The sequence below is a fragment of the Acartia tonsa genome, chromosome 8 (assembly GCF_053477335.1).
Source record: "Acartia tonsa isolate MP-2025a chromosome 8, ASM5347733v1, whole genome shotgun sequence".
Classification (NCBI taxonomy): Eukaryota; Metazoa; Arthropoda; class Copepoda; order Calanoida; family Acartiidae; genus Acartia; species Acartia tonsa.
The window spans coordinates 35,721,580-35,744,971 of NC_137267.1; the positions used below are offsets into that span (position 1 = coordinate 35,721,580).

General features: G+C 34.9%; 1 protein-coding gene and 2 long non-coding RNA genes across 3 annotated transcripts in view; 1 reads left to right on the top strand and 2 right to left on the bottom strand.

Moving 5' to 3' along the window:
• LOC145326817 (golgin subfamily A member 2-like) overlaps window positions 1-20,057 on the top strand; it is a 44,500-nt gene extending 24,443 nt beyond the window's left edge. The window contains exons 26-30 of the mRNA XM_080170246.1: window positions 12,686-12,736; window positions 13,186-13,242; window positions 14,285-14,420; window positions 14,867-14,985; window positions 18,515-20,057. Of these exons, the coding sequence (XP_080026372.1) occupies window positions 12,686-12,736; window positions 13,186-13,242; window positions 14,285-14,420; window positions 14,867-14,985; window positions 18,515-18,601 (450 nt within the window). The 3' untranslated portion in view covers window positions 18,602-20,057. The remainder of the gene's footprint in view (window positions 1-12,685; window positions 12,737-13,185; window positions 13,243-14,284; window positions 14,421-14,866; window positions 14,986-18,514) is intronic.
• On the bottom strand, window positions 1,352-4,456 carry LOC145326816 (uncharacterized). Its single transcript, XR_013881981.1, has 2 exons — window positions 3,775-4,456; window positions 1,352-2,645 (listed from the first exon to the last, which is right to left on the bottom strand). It is a non-coding gene; the product is annotated as an uncharacterized LOC145326816 (long non-coding RNA).
• Window positions 20,058-20,961: 904 nt separating the features above from the next.
• On the bottom strand, window positions 20,962-22,241 carry LOC145325550 (uncharacterized). The gene is made up of 3 exons (XR_013881508.1): window positions 22,163-22,241; window positions 21,674-21,747; window positions 20,962-21,260 (listed from the first exon to the last, which is right to left on the bottom strand). It is a non-coding gene; the product is annotated as an uncharacterized LOC145325550 (long non-coding RNA).
• Between the last annotated feature and the right edge of the window lie 1,151 nt (window positions 22,242-23,392).

A 23,392-nucleotide genomic window follows, 5' to 3' on the forward strand; every position in this document is an offset into this window, starting at 1 on the left:
AATATCATCTAAGGATTTTACCCTCTTAGTTAGAAATAATAAATGAATACTGATCTAGAAAAAAGTAAAAATTGGGTACATTTGAAAAAAATATTTTTTTATAATTTTTACATATTTTTTTGTGCTTTAAAGTTGCCTTTCTTTAAAAATTAAGTTGTTTAGGTTATTTTATGATGAACATTTGTCTCAAAAGTATCAAGCACAACTAGTTTAAAAATTTGATTGGTTGGGTCATTAAGTTGAATGTCTAAACGTTTCAACAGCTAACTGTAATACACAGAAGGGGTAATATTGTGTATCCTCATTGGGGATAAACATCAATTTATCGGCCATTGTCTTATCCCTTTAGATCCCTGGTATTTTCTCATAAACAAACATTATTAATCCGATCACGAAAAGTTATCAGTCATTCATCTGTAATATACCTATAATTTACTTATGAGTTACGTCATATAGATAAAAAGTAGTTTTGGTAATATATTAATATTATATAGACCATATTTTTCTGTACATTATCATTATCACATTTCTACTTAAATAGTACAAGGCTCAAATATTACTATATATTTCTGTTTTTCAAAAAGAGATATTTAAGATAAAAACTTCTTAACAATGGAGTTAGCTGTCCAAAAACAACCTGCCAAACTAAAGACCCTTAAATTTATGCATTATAAACTCTTAAGTGTAAAAGTTGTAGCTAATAAAGGTTGTTGGGCAAAAAGGTTTGTAGATTTAATGTCTCTTATCCTGAACTTTATAAATAGTAATGAATGAAGGTAAAAATTAGCTTTTAATCCCTTGGTGTAGTTATCTAGAATTACGCAGGGAGGAAGGGAGGGGACAATGGGCAATTAATTCAATTTTATAGTTGTGACACTTTAAGGTTGAAAAACCAGATAATTCCAGATAAAACGAGTATTTCTGATAGTGCAACTTTTATTGGAAATTTATTCATTTTTTAATTATTTTTAATTCAAAATGCACCATCCCCCAAATTCTACTTTACTAAAAGCCTCTGATTATCAAGATAAAGAACTTGGTAGCAATTCATTTACTAAAGAATATTAGTTTTAGAATTTAGCGGAGAAAAATAGCATAAAACCATCTTAAGATTTTAATGATAAAAACAGTCTAAAAGGATTTCAGGAGCTTTATGTAGAAAATGTAGAACTTAATCGGATCGGTAACCAAATTCTTAAGCTATATATAAACAAAACTTGCTACTTTTTATTGGATATTAGCGCAGCTTACTATTTATATGCGTATGAGCATGTTATAAATGGACGTACGGATTTTCTAGTGACAATTGAGTTTTTATGGTTTCTAAATCGTAATAAATAATAAACAAGAATCAGTTAAAACAATTGTATTAAAAATTATTAAAATAACAACAAATTCTACTTAAATAATACATATATGTATATATCATATCACAATAGAATTGTTAGGTAAATATAAAACAATTGAATCAAAAATGATTTATGGGTATAGTCCTATTCGTGGCAACACCCCTTAAGGGGCGATTCGTCGTATTTTCAAAATTGTTTGGGGCTGGAAATAGGAGAAAAGCTACTGTGAAAATACAAAGAAACTCCCCTTAAGAGGTGTTGTCACGAAAGGGGCTACCCTGATTTAATTACAACAAAATAATAAATATAAATAAAATCAATTAGATTAACTTTTTAAAATCTAAAAAAATTGTCAGTTTAAGACGTACCAACACAGTTACACACACTAGGTATAAACAAAATAACTTGATTAAAATTTGTTTATGAATAAAAAAGGTTGCAGAATAGAATGTCTCAAGGATATTTTTAGTTTTGTATTTAGATTTATGGTTCTAATTCTTAATTATATTTGGTCTAGTTACAAAAAATTTACTTTTTATTGATAAAGTCTTAATAAAACATATTTTGGAAAGTATCAGATAAAACAAATTGATAAAAGTAAAATAAACTTCTAAATGACCCCCTTTAAAATAGAATTAAACAAGGATGACAACATCCATAAAAGCGAAGCTCTGAAATGGAAGGACAAACGAATATTAACACTTGTAGATTGTCAGAACTGAATTAGCAGAATATTAATGCTTCAGTACAAACAATATTGTAAGTAAATTTGTTGCAAAACTGCATAAATAGATAATACTGTTTAAGGACATACTTAAATTTTTAGGACTTGTTTATAGAGATGCTTTGCTTATAACATTGTACCTTATTGTAATAGAAATCAGTTTTCAAAAAATCTGAAAAATCGGATAATTTGTTATCAAAAAAGTTAAAAATCGACATGTTTCAAATGGATGTATGGACATTCCGGTATTGATTATAGGGAGGCTACGCTTTCTAAATTGTACCGAACTATTACAGGAATCATCATGCAAAGTTTGGAATCAATAGGACAATTCTAACCTGTTTAAATAAACGAAAAGAGCTAACTCTCTGTGACTGAGGTACGGACGGACCGACCGTAATCATAGAAAAGCTTCGCTTAAAAAAAAATAAAATTATGTAAATGTCAAACTACGGACCACCCCTACACGCTGCAGATACCCTCCGTGATGTAACTTAAATTCTTTCTTGCACGTTCGCACCATATCAATAACTTCTTCTTTGAGGAAAGTTAATTTTCTCTTTGTTAGTCATCTGAAATAAATATTTTTTTTAGTATTTATAGGCTTAACTGAAAGGCAAAAATATTAATTCGGCACTAATATAAATACCAATGAAATCATTACCTACTGCTACCTAGTTAAACAAGGATGACAACATCCATAAAAGCGAAGCACTGAAACGGTAGGACAAACGGACATTAATACTTGTATATTGTCAGAACTGAATAATTAGAATATAAATGTATAAGAGTCAAAGTAAAATTCTAAGTAAATTTTTTTTTAAACTGATTGATACAGGATAATGTTTATGGACATACTTACATTTTTAGGACTTTATTATAGAGTTGCTTTGCTTATAACATTATACTTTGTTGTCCCAGGAATCAATATACCAAAATTCAGATCAATCGGATGATTAAATCACATAAAAATTTGTTGTTAAAAAAGTAAAAAATCAACATGTTTAAAATTGACGTACGGACATTTTGGTGATGATTATAGAGTTGCTACGCTTTCTAAAACGTACCTAACTACTAAAGGAATCACCATGCAAAATTTGAAATCGATAGGACAATTCTAACATGTCAAAATTAATGAAAAAAGCTATCCGTTACGGACGGACCGACCCTAATTATAGAAAAGCTTCGCTTTTAAAAACCATAACTGGAAATTACTTTTGGATATAGTCCCTTTCGTAACATCGCACCATATGGGGCGATTCTTCGTATTTTTCACAGTAGCTTTTTTCCTATTTATAGCCCCTGCGGGAGGCTCTAACCCAACGGGCCATTACCTAACCCTGTGGGGCAATCATCTAACCCAATAAAACCTAACCTAACCTAGCCTAACCTAAAATAACCTATAAAAAGCCATTTTAAAAATACGAAGAATAGCCCCATATGGGGCGATGTTACATAAGGGACTATTCACTATTCCCTTACTTTTCTCAAAATTAGGTACCTAATAAGAATGAAATGATAACCGAAAAGCAATCTTCTAATTGTTAATAATTAGTGGCAAAGGTACAGTATGATTAAAAATGTCAATCTGTATGTCTTTCCCTTCCTAACATTCCATTAATTACAACATATTTTCTTAATATTTAAATTTCTATGCTTTGGTAGTTGTCAACTTTGTTTTGATAAAAAATGTATATATACCGTAACCATTTTGTTGTTCTCCTGGAAACCTAGGCAGTATCACATTTTCTGCTTGTTTGCATTTTATACAAGATTTCATCTGAAAAATATTAAAGATTCTTATAGAGTTGCTTCGTTTTCCAAGTCATACCTAATTGTTATAGAAATCATCATGTAAAGTTTTAAATCGATAGGACAATTCTAATCTGTTTAATTTAACAAAATGAGCTAACCGTAATGGACAGACGTACGGACAGACCAACCCTTAAATTATAAAAAGCTTCGCTTTTAAAATTTTTATAAAATCATCACTAGAATAAATTTTATCTTGTATGTAATGCCCTCTAAAATGGAGAACTATATCAACATACAAAAAACGTATTACTATATATAAAAGGATACAAATATTATATTATATCTTGTCAATAAAACATTTGAAAAAGGAAACCAAAAATCGCAACGTGTCACTAAATTTTTAAAGTAAAAATTTCTGTCTGTTTGTTTATTGTTTACATTTTTATTATTGCGCTAGTTTTTATAAGAATGCCCCGTCATGTTGCATGATTTCTCGTGACGTCATTCATATTTTAGTCCCCAAAGTCAGTCAGAAACTGCTAAATTCATGCACATTCCCTTTAAGCCAGTCCCCAAAGTCTGAGACTCCTAAAATATGAATATTCGATCCATTGTCCCCTCCCTTCCTCCCTGAGAATTACGTCATTAGGATTAGTTCATCCACATGTATATTAAATAGTTATACATTATGTACATTAGGGTGTCCCAGGAAACCCATTTATTTTGGAATTTTGACAACCACATTATCTAAACCCGCACCATAGCGATGGAACTAAAAAATTAAGTTCTAGGTCCATTATTTCAGCTTTATGTAAATTTCGATTTCCTATTTCTTTCCTTATGGGGGTCAATGTTTTATAAATTTCCCATAAGGGGGGGAAGTAAAAATATCAAATTTTACATAAAGCTAAACAAAGTCTTAAAACATTTTTAAGTAATAAGTAATGAAATGATTTACAATAGTGTGCTAAAAAAGTTTTATTTTCGGGATACCCTAATGTACATTAGGGCGGGTTCATATCGGAATTAGACAAAGAGGGGATGTGCAACAGATAAAACTAACTAAATAAAATTTCTGACTGAAAATTTTTTTTTTAAAATTGATATTTAGAATGAGAAAATCCTTCCACTTATTATCTCAGTTCATATTAGTGCTAGAGGGCTAAATATTTTTGTGCATTGCCCCAGTTATATAATGAATTTCCGACTATAAGTCAGTCAAAGTCATATTTCGCTTCCTTATCCTTTATTTACCAACCTTTTACCAACAACCAGACATACAATTGTATAGCTATTTGTCAATTTATTGAATCAGAACTATGGCTTCATGGTTCTCCCAAGAAAGACCTTGAGGAGTAGAATCAGGAACTTTTGTCTGTTTAGAAATATCTCGTTCCTAGCCTTAGAAATTACTAAAAAACATTATTTTTTTAGTGTTTATTGAGAATTGTCCAATTTGTAGAGTTTTTTTGAGATTTGCTCTTGCTAGGAACGAGATTTTTTGAAACGGTCAAAAGTTCCTGATTTTACTCCTCAATGCCTTTCCTGGGAGCACCATGAAGCCATAGTTCTGATTCAATAAATTTTTGACACTCATTGACAAAAAGCTATACAATTAAATGTCTGGTCGTCAGCAGTTTTAAGACTTAGGATAAATTTTAAATCATCCAGAGGTGTATTATACTCATAAAAATCATTTGCAGATCCCCGCTTTGGTCTCAGAAAAAAAATGTCCAAAATCGACCCACCCTAATGTACATATACATTCTTACGAACTTTTTCTTTTGTTTTCATAATTACAAATTCTATAGAACTATTACACTTTAACTTTTCTATTTTTTTTTAAACATTCAATTACTTTTTTGCAAATGTGTGTACTGCAGTAATAATTTATTGAAAGGCTTCTGATAGTATGAAAACAAGATGCCTTTATTTGTAAGTGGAGTTTTTCAAAACTTATTTCTATTATTTACCTGTTTGTTTATATCTTTTGAAAAAATAAGCTAGAAATCCTCCACCCCCCTCCCCCCCCCCAAATCCTTAAAAAATGTCTTAAATAATTTAGCCTGATAGTCTATGAGGACGGGATGCACCATGAAATTTTATTTCGGTTCATCTCTGATCCAAATCTTGCTTAATTGCTGTGGAGATTATATAGTCATACCATTGTCTGGAAGTCCTAACTGTGCATGGTAATGAGTTGTGCCCGTTTTGGGCTAAGGCATTCCCCCTACTCTAATAATATATTTTGCGTACCTAACATAATGAACTGCTTTTAACGTCTTTGGTTAAGAAGCGGGTTGGGCCGAGATTAGAAATTATCATCTTTCCGACAACGAGCGGATGCGGTACGTGTTAAATTTAAATAACTTAGATGTAGTGTGGTATTTCGGGGTGAAGCAGTTCAACCCCACCGAGCGAGTTCGGTTCAAACGAGCCCCTAGCCTTAAAGATCCTACCAATAATAACTACAAGGAGTTACTGATTAAAGGATATATTTCTAACTGATTCATTACAAAAGATATACAGGTTTATATAGCAAATAGAAGTATAATAATAGATGATGAGGGGTAGCTGATGATGGGTTCCTTTGAGCTGGGGGCTGTGTCCACAGGCGCAAAGGTAGGAGGGAAGGCTGCCTCCTTGGGGTAGGCAGGTGATGGCAGAGAAAGGGGAAGGTCCGGCTGCGGCAAGGGGGTGTAGACATCTCCCGGCAAGGCAGGTAACTGGGGCTTGGGGTTGTAGAGGGGCAACGCTCCTCCCACTATCAGAGATGTCCAATTTGACCGCTGCTTGTGATGTATCGGAGGGGCAGGGGTGAAATGGTGATAATAGGATTAGTGCTGAAGGCTTGATTTGATAAGCCGCTGCGTAGCAACTCTGTAGTATGCATGTCCGTATGCTGCCGTCGTACCACATCCTCCCCTTCAAGGGCTGCGGGACCACCGGGACATCAGGCCTTGAACCGTGGGGGACGGCAGCTTCTCCCTGGGGCACAGCGCGGTGTAGGACAGCTCGGGCTACACAGGCCCCTCGGGACACTCGTTGCTCGGTCTGGCTGTGGTTGGATATCAGCATGGTCAGCTCCCGGTTGGTTCCCAGCTGGGGGTTGGCGACGGCCAGGCCCCGGCGTTGGAAGTAAGGCCTTGTCTGCAGGACTATTTCTGTCTCAGCGGGCAGCTGGACACGGAGACCCAGGCTCACTCTAGAGGCTCCCAGGGGAGGGATAACGATGGTAGTAGGCGCGTAGAACTCCATAGGGGCGCCCGTCTTGCCCAGGTTACTCGGCCTCTTGGCTCCCACCCAGATGGGGACGGCGGTCACCTGGAGGGGGCACATCGCTTCTGCTTCACCCTCGGGGGCCGCTACTTCCATCTCGGTGGCAACTTTTCTTCCTGGGGGCTCGCTGCTGGCAGGTAGGAGCTCCATGTCGGCATCTGGGTTCCATATTGCGTTGGTGGGTAGCGCCGGAGGGACTGTTCCCAGTTCTGCAGGTTGGCTGGTCAGGTTCTCTTCTTCTCCTCCAGGGTGGTTGGTCTGGTCCTCAGGTATCTCAAACTCAAGTTCGTCTGTGGGATTACATATAGCGCCCGTTGGCGGTGCAGGCGCAGGCCCCGACTGCTCTCCTCCTCCTGTAGGGTTGCAGGTCAGACTCCTGTCCACAGTTGGCGGTGGCAGGACAGTGACTTCGGCTGGTTGGTACAGGGGCAGTTGGTCCGAGGTTCCAAGTTGACTGCTAGCTGGTAAGGTTGCCGCAACCGTTCCACCATTGGACTGGTCCAGGAGTATCCAGCTTCCAGGGTCTCGGACAACGCTGGCAGGTGGTGGTGGCAGTTTGGCGGCCACCTTGTCTCCCCTAGGGTTGTCGTGGACAGGGGCAGGTAGGAGACCGGCAGTTAGATCTTCAGTGTAGGGGTAGGCCAGTTCTCTGTGTCGGGGATCAGCGCCGGTCTGGAGGTCCGGCGGGGATCTGGCCGGTATCTGGGCAGACAGCTCCCCAGTCCCTGCTGGGAGGGGACTAGAGGTATCGCATCCTGAGCTCTCTCCCCTAGCCGGGAGGTGATCTGGCACTCTGTCTCCCTCTGGGCTAGGACAAGGTCTTTGGCCGTTGGACTCGTTACTGGGTGCATCTCCTCTCTCTCTCCGGGCGGCTTCTTCCAGTTTGCTGGAGGTGGCTGATGTCGGTATTCCTGGTTCCCACACATTCTCAGCTGGAGGCGTAGGTTGTGAAAGGTCTCCCCTGGCTGGCAAGTTCTTCTTGGCTGGCCGTGGACAGGGGTGTCTGGCTAGAGGTGACCCCTCGTTGGCAGTCGAGGGTAGAATTTGTGAATCCTTCCCAGGAACAGGCAGGTTGGTCGCTACTGGGTCTGTGCAGAGGCAGGTGGCCAGTCGTCTCACAGGGGCCTCTAGGCCTCTTGGGGAGTGGTGTTCTGATATCCCCTTGCACCTCTGACCCAGTCCACAGCTGGGGGTGGTGGCATGGGTCAGGGCAGGTTGAGATGCTGCAATGGCCGGCAGCTGCTTGGGGCCGGCCTGGTGCTCGACCTCTGGTGGCCTCTGGCCCGTCCTGGGGGTCTGGTACCTCTCTTGTAGGCAACCAATTCGCTGGCATGGGTTCGAACCCCCTGAGCCTTGGTCAGGGGATCTTCTGGGTCTCTGTGATGGCACCGGATATGGCAACGGGCTGGATGCCTGGACTCTCCTACGCTGCCATATACCTCGGCTGCTGTACTCAATCGCTGACTTTCCAATCTGAGTGAACATTTGTAAGAATATTGAGAGATGTAGGGGTAAGAGCCAGGTACAACCACTCAACATTAACAATACGATGACCGGCAGCCAGGCGGTGGTCATTGATGCCAGGTGGTTGAGGGTCCCAAGCTGGCCATCCCTGACTTCTTGCTGCACAGTGGGACGTCTCGTTTGCCCAAGGCCGGCGATGAGCGGGGCCAGGTGACCAGGTAGTGGCAGGTCCGAGTGAAAGGACATGGTTGCAACGGGGCCTCCAGGGGCAACCCTACCGTACGGGGTTGATGTTACAGGTAGCTTCCCCGGCAGGCGGTCCTGAGGCTTGTGGCAGGGGTCCTCCCCAGGCCTTGATCCTGTGGGGGCCTGGATTCTCCTCAGGGGGGTTGGCTCCCCCTTACTCCTGGTGCCGGGTGATGGCCTCTTCCTACCGCCCTGGGCTGTATCGGGCTGAAGCTTCCATCCTCCTGGGTTAAAAGGGTAGTTGATGTCCTGGCATTGTTCTGGAGCGCTTGGTCCCCCAATCTTGAGCATGGGGTCTGTCTCCCAGAATTCAGTATTGTCCAGCTCCAGGTCCGCCTGGAGTCCTACAGGTTCTCCCCTGGCATGTAGGCGTTGGGGTAGGTTGGTGGAAACCCCCAGAACATCCCACTATCAGAGATGTCCAATTTGACCGCTGCTTGTGATGTATCGGAGGGGCAGGGGTGAAATGGTGATAATAGGATTAGTGCTGAAGGCTTGATTTGATAAGCCGCTGCGTAGCAACTCTGTAGAATGCATGTCCGTATGCTGCTTTCGTACCACAGTAGTACACAAAATTCGTTTAAGAAATAGAAACAAGGATGATAACATCCATAGTTGCTCAATATTGGTCTTGGTAATCTTAATAGAAAGTTTCATAAATCTTTCTTTAATATCACATATTCCTTATATAATTACCAGTGGACTTTATAAAATAAAATACAAAGACTTGACTGAATATTTCAGTCTTCTATCTTAAATAACAGACAAGTAAATTGAAGAAATGTAACATTCCCTATTTCATTACCTACAGCTAATAATAACAAAGACAGATGGAAATTCAAAATTATATATAAGCATCCCTATTAAGAAGAATTCAATTATAAGCATAACTACATTACACTTGAAATAAGCATGCACACAGCGTGATATGCAATTTTTTAAAGTACACTCCACCTACACTTTCATATTCATTTCATCTACAAAAATTTTTTTTTCACAAATCAGGGATTTAAAGGGATAAGACGTTTGGACACTCAACTTAATGAAGCAACCAATCAAAATTTAGTCCCCAAAGTTTTTAAGACATCGAATAAGAAAACGTAATTATAAAATTTGGTGACTAGTGTAATAAACAGCCCAATGTCCCCTCCCTCCCTGGTCATTAATACAAGCATAAACTACAATTATACCCTTCTTGAAATTGTGGATGGCTATACCTTCCCATTTTTTAACTATATCCCCCGAAAAAAACTGTTTACGCCACTGGATACAAGAATAGGACATTAAATTTTAAAATGTCTCTTACCCAAATTTACAGTGCCTTTGTTAGTATGTAAATATTTGGATGAGAATGATGATGATAAATTATACCTACTTAAAAATATAAAAGAGAAAGATTAATAATGCCTGAATTAATATAAGACTCTTTCTTTAACTAAATAATAAAGATATCGTAGCTAAGATAACATTCTAATACAAACCTAATAGTACCATATTTGTTAATGGTATCCCCAAATATTTGTTAGAATCCATTGATTAATCATCCTTACACTACTATAAAATATTTGATGACGTTCTGAAATAAGAAAATTTTACTCACTGATAGAGTTGTTAAATTAATCTTCTTCTTTATATAGGTAAAGATACATTTGGTACAATTATTTTCTAGTAGTGCTGTTTAATACCTAAACTTTTTTCTTTTAACGAAGTTTAAATATTATTTGATCTTATTATAATCGATTCTAGCAACATTTTACCAATAACTGCAGTAGATCTAGAAGTTTTTAAAACTAATATTAAGAATTAATATATCTCTTTTTATATCAACTAAATTCTTTTAAAAATTATGATTCCTTTTATCTTAAACCCATAAATTTGAATTGTCTAGACCTTTGCAAAACAAATACAATTATGTCCATAAAAAGCAATAGTAGGCAACCATTAAATAAAGAAAACTCTTTTTTGAGAAGAATAAAAACATTTCTTATAATATTATTTAATTTCAAGCATTTGTTAAAATTCGCTAACAAGCAAGGAAACTTCAGTCAATTTAGCTCATGGATCAACTTTGCATTTAAGACGGACATACGGACATATGCTAGTCTTAGAGTAGCTGTGCAACACAGAATATTTTAGTTTGTAAATTGTTAAATAAAAGTAAAAGAATTGTTGTTTTTAAAAGTTTTTTCAACAAGTGTCCTGAGACACATGTGTTGCAGGGTGAAAGGATAAATAAACTTGGCATGGTTCTAAATGTTGAAAATGAGCATAGGTTTTAGATTTCATACTTAAAGTCCGCAAAAGTAAAAAATAATATCTTTATTCCACTTTTTTATTCCATTTTTCTCATCTAAAGAATTGCACGTCGTTTTTCTAAACAACAACAACTATGATATAAAAGATTAAACGACAAAAACAGGATCGACGCTAAGAGGGGATGAAATCCATGGTTTTTGTAGGAAGAAAACAAGACTGACCCCCACTTTTGATAGAAAGTACTTTTTTTTCTATTTCCCACTTTCCTACACATTGACTTATCCCTTCTTCCCTGGTTGTTTGTATGACCAAGTGAGAAGTAAATAAATTGTTTCACTAAATTGAAAACTTGAAAACAAAATGTTCTCGCGAGAGTGTTACTCAAGTAAAACAAGGATGATATGGTCAATAAGAACACAGCTTCAAAAAAGTGGTGCTCTGATATTAATTGCGTGTTAAGCACCGATCGTTCCCCTTCCCCCATATTAAAAATGAATTAAAATAAGGGGAGGGGGGTATTTTTTTCTTATGCTTAACCTCTACGTGATCTATTATATCTGTTGTGCCTTAACCCTGCGTGGCTACCAAGTAAACCTAACTTTACCAAAAGTATATAACAAACAAACGAAATGCAAAAATCCACAACGTTTTGTATGTAATATCTTAGTTTCTAAATAGTTAATGATATCGTTGAGTATCCAAATATCACTTATATTATAAATACAATAGTTTTTCTATTTTTCCCAACCTTTTTTATCTTAGCAGTTGATAAACATAACAGTTACAAACAGATGTACCAACAAGGATTGAATTAGAGAGTAGCTGCGCTATTTAATTTTTCATCTACAACTTTGTTGATTCTAAAATATTTCCTGGAATCATATTTTAATCCAACATCTTTCTTACTTTTATAAAGGGGAGAAGTAACTTTATAGAGATCACGTAAATTAAGTGCTTGGTACATTTAACAAAATCATTTTCAGCTAAAAATTCATATCTAGTGTCCTATAAACAGGTATTAAGACATTTTTGGCTGCTAAAATTTCGCATTTGGATATATTTTTTTGGTTTTATTAACTTCGAAAAAGTAAAAAAACCCACAAAAATATGAGAGTTGTGTTTTTTCATCTTATCTTCTAATAACTGTTTAGTAGGAAGCTATATTATAATTTTTAGCTTTCCTGGGTGTTCCTAATGAACTGAAAACATTGTTTTACGGGATCTCTAATTGGCCCTACCTCTCTTTAGTAATTGAATTTTCTAACTTTTCCCAATTTTCGTTTCTATGTATTGAAGATGAAATAAGTTTTATGTACAATGTTAAGTACATATAAAGTAAAAGAATAGAGGGGACACAAGCTATATGGAACTACCTTCTCCGACTAAGACTCCGACTTCTAATCGGGTCTTTGAAAATCAGCCAATAGTGTCGGAAATTTAAACCCAGCCAAGTCGATACAAAGATCAGAAAGCAATTTGTCAGCAGACGAAAAAAGGTCCCTACCACTTGTAGTTGTCTGGGTAATACATCTATACTTTTACATTTATTAAGTATACATTCTATAGTTATTACATAACTCTTCCATCAATTAAAATTTTATTTTTATTTCAGGAGAAAGAAGAGCAGTTACAGCAGCTTGCCAGAGACAAATCTAATTTACAGGCATTGTTATACATTATTTTATTAAAATATTCTAGTTATTTTTGTTTTTTTGGGATAGAATTATTTCTTTCTGTCCATAATCCTTAATGGATAGCCTTAAACTTGCCTTGGTTTCTTATGATGCTTTTTGATATAATATCCTATTTTGACCCGCTGTTTTACTGGAAAAATCTATCCTCTGTTTTTATTATATCTGGATTCTGAGTTGTTCTTTTAATCAGGGCTCGACAGCTGCCTGTAAGCCTCAGGGAAATCAACCTTTCAAAACTTTAAAAATCAGCTGGAAGTCTAAATCTGACCCAAATATGACAATCCCTCATTTGAAAACATTTTCAAAGCATCCAAAAAGGTTTAAGTTTGAGGCTTTGTCGCGGCTGACGTGCGGTTGCTGAGCTTTTGTTATTATAAACAATTTTGATTGTATTAAAATGATGTAAATAATATTTTAGACCAAACTATCATCATTACATCATTTAGTGGAAGAATTACTACATCACCAGGACCAGGTATGCAGCAGGGATACATGGATAGGGCATTCAAATAATTGGCGGTTTCCCTCTTAAGTCCCGAGTGGATCACAGAAACCCCTTCATTATTTAAAAAATCGAAGAGGGAGGGGGAATTTTTCGTGTGCAGTTTGTTTGTCATTGGGTCAGGTTTGGCAGTGTTTTATGGTGTACCGAGTAGCTTTGTAGGGTCAGGGCTTCCCAAAAGGTTAAGTCATTTGGAAAAATATATTTACCTATCTTTCAATTTATTTTTAAAATAAGGGGGAGGGTTCTATACGCACTTTGAGGGAAAGTACTAATTAATCTTTTTTTAGTTTTGTCTCGCTCTTTCTTATATCCCTTTCATTCTTTCCCTTGAATATCTAATTCATTATGTTTATTAGATCACTGTCATTACTTGATCAAAGGCTTTAATTTATTTCTTGATATAATCAAGTTTTACAGAAAAATCATATGTAAGTGCGCGTTGTCAAGATAAAATAGTTATTTATCGCATCGTATTATAAACAGTTTTCACGGATATAAAAATGTACCAGTAAAATTTAAAACTCGTTTTGTTAGCCCTGAGATGCCGAAGAAACGGGCCAACAAAAATGGTTTTAATATTATGATTGTACATTTTTATATTCGTAGAAAACTGGATATAATACGATACGATACATGATTTTTAAGTATGACTTAGAACCGGTTCTAATTCACTGGAATCTACTGGCATGGCAACCGGTGAACAGAATCTCAGTTCTGCACCACAAGCCTCGCACGACTGAAGTTCCCATGTCTATACAGTCATATTTATATGAAAATATTTTTAGAAGATTTTTGAATTTTTTTTGAAGATTTTAAATTTTTATTAATTACTAAAAGAAAGCATAATAACCTCGGGGAAAAAATGACTACTTTGGAGAAATAAATGAAATTAAAAACCAAAATTAAACCACATTTTAGCATAAAAATGAGTTTTTGTTTAAATGAGAATGATATTCCTATCCATACCCCATTGTTTTTATTTTTAGAATATACTAATAATTATTTAAATTAGGATGTCCCTGAAACACTGGTTGAAAACTCAACTATTCCTAATGATACATCTGCTCATGTAAATGGACAAGTAGAAACTACATCTGAGGATAAAAATACTACAGAAAATCCGCAAACGGATTTAGAAGAAAATCAAGGTAAAGTTCATTGGGGACGGGAGGGACATAGCATCGTAAGCATTTACTGTTTCCTGAAATAATTATTTTTTATTTATTTTCTTTATTGAGGCATAATAGTTTTGATTCAAATCTAAGTGTTAGTTGTCGACTGGTTTCTTATCGCATTAGTCAATCAACTTTGGGGACTTAATAAATCTGAATAGGTTATAAAATATACAAGCCATCAATGTGTAAACTTTTAGTTTTCTACCAATAACTCTAATCCCTCATTCGTTGGCTTCTTAAAACTTATTAATAAATCTTGATCGGGTAGTACAAACCACAAGTGTCCAAACTTTTGTTTATCCTAAATGTGAGTGTACTTAATTTATTCTCTATGTTATCCTTTATTTATCCTTCATATTCCTGAATTTTTGTTTTAAGCCGTCCTGACACATGATGTTAATTTTATATCTTATTTTTAGAAAATAATGAGGGATCAGTAAATGAAAGAAAATCCCCTCTCCCCTCAGTGGAAGGCTCACCAACTAAAGCAGCTAAAAGAGATGCTAAGAAAATTTTCCAATTGCTCACGGAAATACAGGTTTCATTTTATACTCTTTTTCCAAAGTGGTTGGAAGTCTGTTTGTGTTAATAAGATCTTTGGGATCTACTGCAGTTCACGGTAAAATATTGCTGGTAAGCAATATTTCCAAAAATCTATGAATTTTAAAGGCTGCTAGCTGCCAAACGGCTGAACGTACAGATTATACCATCATAAGAAAGCCTACAAATAATCTGGAATAGCCAAGATCCAATTATGCACAGGGAAAGCTTCACTAAAGAAAAAACGCGTAAAAAAGGTCTTTTTCGCGCATTTCTCTGCACTGCGAGATAATTATGCATTATTGATTTATGGCTATTCCAAATCATTTGTAGGCCTTCTTATGCCGCTTAAAACAGTGTGCGGGCATGATCTGTACGTTCAGCCGTTGGGCATCTAGCAGCCTTTAAAATTCATAGATTTTTGGAAATATTGCTTACCAGCAATATTTTACCGTGAACTGCAGTAGATTCGATCTTTGTAATGAAGGGGCCAGATACCTATTACCTGTCTATAACCTAATACGGGCTAAGCGTCTGTCCATGAAACTCTAACATCTGATCCAACAAACCAGGATAACTAAGAGAAGCCAAATCTCGTCTTTTCTCTCCAAACATTCGAGGTATTAGGTTAATTAACACCAATTAGACAACCAACTCTTTGATTGCACGACCTTTTTCTGCAAGTCCTAACTGTGCATGACATAGTTGCGCCTGTTTTGACCAAGGCATTACACCTATTTGAACTATTATTGTCGCGCACCTGACATAGCAGCCAAAGACGTCCAAGGGGGGGGGGGTAAAGTTGGGATTACTTCCCCATTTAAAATATTTAGCCCTACCCTGGGGGTGCCGTAGGCACCCCAAACCATTTAGGAGGGGGTATTTACCCCCCCCCCAAACAATTTTTGGGGGGGGTAAAAAATAAAAAATCTCTAACTTATACTAAATATTTAATAAAATTTAGATTACCCCCCAAAAAATTTTTCCCCGAAGGTAAATTTTTTTTTTTTGGGGGGGGGTGTAAACAAAATTTACCCCTGCCAACAGATTTCAGGGGGGGTAATCACCCCCCAAGCAAATTTTACCCCCGGGGTAAAATTTTTTTTTTTTGGGGGGGAATTTGTGGCGCGCTTTTCGCGCCATTTTACCCCCCCCCCCACCTAAAAAAAAAGCTTGGACGCCCCTGATAGCAGCAGTAGGAAACATTTTTCATTTATTCCTTTTTTTATTATTTTACTCATCCAAAATGTTATTACTTTCTCCGTTATTTATGGACATAATTACAAAGTCCAGTCATGGCTTCGAAATTGATTAATATCCGATGGATTAGAACCGGTTGAACCTACTAATGGTGTCTAACTTTTTATTTTTGTAACGTAACAAAAATCGAAGGATGAGAGGGGAGGTGGGAAAGGAAACCACTAAAAAAGAGATGGATTTTTTTTACGTCACAAAGATAAAGAGTTAGACACTAATACTAGGTTCGAACCAGTTCTCAGTCATAGCATCATATTACAGACAATTTTCCACGAATATTAAAATAAAATCATAGAATTATTACTTGTTAGTTTAACTTGGCGTGAATCTTAAAAATTTTCTTTTTAATATCCGCGGAAAGCTGTTTATAAGACAATTCTATAAATAACTATTAAAGCATTAATTTAAGTTAGCTTAACCTGTAAAATAAAACTTGGTTACAAAATAACAAAATAATGTTAACTTTTTTCAAATTTTAAACAATTTATTACAGCAATAAAACATGAGAAAAGTCGAGAATTTACCTTTAAACTTACTTTCTAATGATATCCATATTATTTCATTTTCAAAGGGCCAAGACCCCCCTAAACAACGTAACGTTCCATGTTTCATCCAAACAATTTAAGCAAACTAACCCTTTTGTAATATTTTTTTGTTTTAATTCCTAACATTATTTGAATGCTAGTGGCTACACCTATTAGAGGCCTCTAGGGGCCCTTGAGGGGGGGGGGGGAGGGGGGGTTGTCGATCCCCACTTTTCATTGAAGCATAAAAAAGAAAAAGTTTTTTTAAAAATTCGGGGGTCTTTTTCTATAGGCGATTTCTTTTAGGAGGTTGCTTGTACCCTCTTACAAGATAGATATGAATCTTCCCAGGACCTAGAAGCTACCCTGCAAAGGAGAACCATATCGGTTCAGCGTTTAGCGAGATACAGAAACACAGATCCTGTTACATTATTATAAGGATTGAAACATCTATTTTCTTTTTGTGCTTTTTGTTTATCCAGGGGGGATTTTTTTAGTAAAATGAATAAAAAATGGGAAAATAAGTCTTATTGAGAAAAAATATCATATTGTACAATACAAATTTTGTTGAGTACAAAGTAAAATAAAATTGTTGAGTTTTCATTTTTATAAAAGAAAAGTTACAATAAGCGAAACTTTTCCTAATTAAAGTATATATGTCAACAGTTACAACAACACTTTCCCCCCAATTTTTAAAAGCCTACAAAGGCAGAACTTTATCAGAGAGAGATGGGACAATGGGCTGTATATTACACTAGTCTCCTATTATAGTTCTATTATAGATTTTTCTTATTCGTTGGCCTAACAACTTTAGGGACTTTTAATGGATTTTGATTGGTTGGTTTATTTAGTTAAGTTTTCAGCTACTAATTGTAATCAACAGATCGGGTAATTTTGTGTTATAACATTGGGGATGTACAATTTCATCAATTTATCGGACATTGTCTTATCCCTTTAGACCCCTGGAATTTTACACCTTAGAACATCCCCCAATCTAAGTGGTTTTAGACTTGTTTATAACTTATGACGCAGATAAACTCTTAAAAGGATATGGATGTTGTCATCCTTGTATTATTTAAGAGTATAAAATCTAATTTTACATAGGTAGAAAATGATTGAAGAAGATAAAATTAAGAAAATATTCCATCTATATTTATAAGTAAAAGAGAACGCTGTTTGTCTGTCTGCGTATGCTAACAGCTTAACTGATATAACCAATTTTAAGTGACGATTATTATGATTTTTTTTTTTTTGGGGGGGGGGGTGTAGCTATTTGTATTACACTAAATATAAACAAAAATATGCTACAGTTAAAAATTTCTATAAAAATCATAAATGATACAAATAAAACTTTTGCCTGAGTAAAATCTAAACCTTTGAAAAATTATATTCATGTTGCTACGTCATCATTTTAAGTAAATGTAAACAATTTGTAATCTTTTCAACTAAATTTAAAATTCAGTTGAAGATGCATAGCATCTCTAAAAATTCAACCTAGACCATGGATCGTTAAAGACGTTAAAAATAGTTGCTACTGCTTATAGGTCAGGTGCGCGATATTAATAATAGTTAGAGAAGAGGGAATGCCGTGGCCCAAAACAGGCACAATGCAATACCATACACAGTTAGGAATTCTCAGCCAAAGGTCGTGCAATCAAAGAGTTCGTAGTCTTATGGGTGTTAATAAACCTAATAATAAAATCAGTTTATAGGATATAGAAAAACTAAAATTTTATTTTTTTTCAGGCCGAATCAAAGCAGTTAGGAAGCTCAGTTGAAAATTTTCAACCTTTCTTCTTTGACAGCAGTAATGGAAAAGTTATCACTGTGTAGAAACTTTGTTTGAAATCTGGGGTCCCTTTCATGGCAACGCACCTCAAGGGGCGATTCTTCGTATTTTACACAGTAGGATTTCTCCTATTTCTAGCCACTGCGGGGGGCTCTAACCCTGCGGGGCCAATTGCCTAACCTTATGGGACAATCACCTAGCCTAACCTATAAAAAGCCATTTTAAAAATACGACGAATCGACCCTTAAGGGGCGTTGCCACGAAAGGGACTATTCCCGAAATCTGGGTGCGGATTAAATTATCTTTATTTGTCTATATCTGCTAAAGCCTGTTTTTATCAGATTATAGTTTTACAGATCATGTTTTTGAATTATTAGTTTAGTTTTTATAATTCCTTATTTCAGAGCACATTTTACAAAAAAATATTTAAAATCTAAATTTTTTAATTATTATTTTTTTAAAATATCTATTTAAACGATTTATTTAAACCTTCTTAGTTCAATTATTTAATTTTGTTTTATTGTATACAATAGTTTTAATATATAGTAAATGGCTTTAATTTTAATTCTAATGTAAAATTGCTTTCTAAATAGTTAAATTTATACAAAATTGTTCTCCCTTCTATACATATTTAAGCCAAGAGTGCCGTTTATTTTAAGATTAAAATAATTTCTTTAAATAATAATTATTTTAATTAAACATTTACTAGAAGTTCTATTTAATTGTTAAATGACTGACTCCTTTTTCAGGACTAAATAACTTTACTTTTTATCTTGAATATAGGTCCCCAAAATGCACATTGGGACCCAAAAATAACAATATCAAGTTTTTTTTTGCGCTAATATCACGATGTAAAGTCTTAAAAATTAAGGTATACCAATGGATGTAGAAGATACTAGGAAAGTTTAACAGGGAAAAGCTGACGTCAATTTATGTTGTTATTTCCCTTGTTATTTATTGGTCAGTTTGTTTACCCATTAGTAGGGTAGGGTTGGGGTAATGGGGGATCGTTATTTTAGCCTACTACAAGGTTCACTTTATTAGAGAGCATGAAAATGTGGTGTAAGATCCTAGTAATATTAAATCCATTGTTATACTTATCTAGCAAGATAGGTTTACTTTATAAATTTAGTTCAACTATTATTTGATAACTTGTTGCATTTATATACTTTTATACAAACAAGGACAGAAATTTCCATAACTTGCAATGAATAATTTCCGTATGAATTATCCAACCTGTAATGCTTAAAAGCTATGGAGTAGTTATGAAATGTTTTAATATATGCAATTTTAGCTATTATAATCTATTTGAATCATGTATTTTTAGTGGCTTATCTATTGAAACCTTTTTCATACATGTTTCAAATTGATTAAAATTTATGAAATATTTTTATATTTATACTATGATCTATAATATTAATATTATATATATTATGTTGTTTTTATTTCAAAATTTTCATTATTGTACATATTATTTATTAATAAACTTTTTGAAATATTGAATACCTAATGAAATTATTTTTATTTATTATTTTCAAGAATGAAATACAACCATAGAAAGTTAAAATTACGACACACTATATCATGCCATTAGAGTAAAGCAATAGAGGGAAAAGAAGTTAGATAACTGAATGTCCCCACCTCTTTGACCCTGTGCCGACTTTCAATTGGGTCTTTGAATATCAGGCAATAACGTAGTAAATATTGACAAAGCCAAGTAGCTACAAAATAGTAAAAGCAGTTTGCTAGCAGACGAAAAAGGTTCCCAAGACAGCCCGGCCAGGTAATTGTCTGGATCATACATCTATACCTATTACATTAAATTTCATGTCAGAGTGGTGATGTGTTTGAATCCCAGCCAAATCCGCATTTTACATAAAGCTAGTAACAGTTATTGCTTCTGCTTTGTCAGGTTCCTCGTTTTTACGGGTAGAGCAAAGGGAAAACCTTAGCATTTAAATAAGTTCTGCATATAGGGTTGTCTGTCTGAAAATAATTGGAATGTATAGTGCAATTAGATCTTTACAAAGATTTGGGTTACTAAAAAATTGCATTTTTTAATATTTACTTTTTATTTTCGTTTTTACACAAATACATATGATGTATATAATATTAAAATTGAAAGAAAATATAAAACTTCTACAAAATAATAATAATTATTGCTTTTTAGGCCATAAATTTCACAGAAATTATAAAATTCATTTAATGAGGGGTCGATAGCTGCTTATTTTTCGGGCAGCTCCACCATGTCTGCAAGTTATTGCATAATGGACGTGTAATTAGTTGGAAAAGTTGCTTCCATCAAGTCATGCATATTAAAAAAGCGTTTGCATTGTTAATTTCAGATCAGGTATTATGAAAGGTTAAATATTAGATTAAAATTTTACTTTGTTGTTTTCTCCTGAAATGCCTGGCAAAAAAAGTTTATTTCCCTAACCCATGTAGGGGCCTCTAATAAAGCAAAAGGGAAGTTGAATTTTGTTATATAAATAATTTGTAGTTTTTTAGGCTATGATAATGTGATATATTTGATGGTAGTGATGGTACACCATAACAATTTCTTGCCACTACTCCAATCCATAATTGACATGACCGCCTCTGATTCTGGTGGTAGCCGCCTCCTGGGACTTGGAATACACCATACTAATGTCCGGCTGGCGAGCAGTGGGATCCCGCCCTTCAGTCCGCCGCCCAAAAACAAATCTGAAACAAAACAAACTTTATTAACGTCAAAGCTTTTCTATAATTAAGGTCAGTTCGTACGTACGTCCTGACAGACAGCTTTCTTATTGGTAATTTAGGCATCAGGTTATAATTGTTTTATCTAAATTTCATGCCTGAAACTTCTACGTACGATTTACTAAAAATAGCAATTTATAATCAATCCGTTGCTTTGTTAATTGGTCAGTGTTATAAATTAACAAGAATAAAAGGGTAACTTACTTTCAGATTTTTTTACATAAAATATTTTAAAACAAAAAGTTAGATATATAAAGACTGCGCAAAAGCTCTGTGCCTGGTATAGGGGTCTGCGCGCTTAATAGCTATACGCGCGGCTGGGTGGTGTGCATGTATTTGCAAATAATAATTGCAACATCAGTAATGCGAATATTTACCTTTGAACTAATCCGTAAGCAATAAATATAACTGCTACCACAACGGCTGCGCCAATACCTCGGCCAACATTGGCCTGAAATAAAAACAAGAACGATTACATCAATAAGCAGTGCACTGTAGGAACAACAAAATAAAGAACAAGTATTAACTGTAATAAAGAAAACCTTAAAACATTTTGTCCTCTAATTTCAGGATAAATTAATAAGCAATACCCAGCCAGCACAGAACCTCTCACCTCTTGAAAAATAAAGGGAGGGGGGGGCAGTTGGTTCATTAAGTGTTATTGTTTTACCTGAAGTTAGTTTAGGTGATATTGGGTACAGAATAGAAATTCATGTTTAAGGTACCGTAGGTTTAGGGCCCCATAAAGGGTAATGCGAAGAATACTACAATCCTCCCCTTATTGCATATTTATTTACAAAAATAAGGAGAGGAGGTTTCTGTGCTCGACTAAACATTTTGGGGGAAACCACCAAAAATTTACTTACCCCATACTCCTTGTAGTAAGGTATTTCAGATATTTGATCTTCCATTTTTATTAGTATTTTTTTTATCTGGAATTCAATTATATAATTTTTATTGATAAATTTTACATAATCATGAATATTATGTAGCAAACACGTATTAAAATAAAGGGGCGATGTTTGATTGCAAAACCTTGACTGGAAGTTATAAGTTAATCACAATATCACTTTTAACAAAAAGAAAAAATTCTATTTTTATTTTCCTATGAAAACAATATTATATTAAAATAAAAAATATATATTTTTAGTTTAAATCTAAATTGCATTACTTTTAAAAAAGGTACAATTTATACATCGAATTTTCAACATTAAATATTTTTCAATATACCCTCGATATTATGAGCAAATTTATCTAATGATACTAATTAAGTATCACTACTAAAAACCTATATCTCCTTCTATTGTTATAGAAAACATTGTCAGGCCATTTTTATTTCAACAAAAAAAAAAACAATTTTCTAAAATCGGTAAATCACTGAATAATTATTTCTCTTATCGTATTATAAACGGCTTTCCGCGGATATAGAATGTACAATTATCAGATTAAAACTAGTTTTTTTAGCCCCGTGGTGCCGAAGGCACCGGCTAAAAAAACTAGTTTTAATCTTATGATTGTACATTTCTATATTCGTAGATGAGAACCGGTTCCTATCCACCGGATTCAAATGAATACGAGAAAAAAAATTAAAATAAACTAGGTAGTGTTTGTTTATGATTCAACTTCCTTTATGTGCCTAGCCTATATTCTTCAACTGAGTACATTTTTAATCAGTCAGAGGTGAACTGAAATTAGTTTCCGAATGTGAACACATTTTCCTAGGTGTTTCCCAATCCTATCTCAATATTTGCTACTAGCTAAAAAACCTTCAAACTTCAAAAAAAAAAAATCAAAATTTGAAAAATTAAAACTTTGAATGTATAATGTATAAATCGTTAATACATTCAAATTTTGATTTTTTTTTTTTTAAGTTTGAAGGTTTTTTAGCTAGTAGCAAATATTGAGATAGGATTGGGAAACACCTAGGAAAATGTGTTCACATTCGGAAACTAATTTCAGTTCATCCAGTCAGAATATAATCACATTGGTCTTGAATAGACAAAATTTAAAAATCACTAGTATATTTGAAATCAGTAAATATATGGATATGGTTAATACTTCGCTGTTTCTTTCTAACTAACTAAGAATGTTTATTC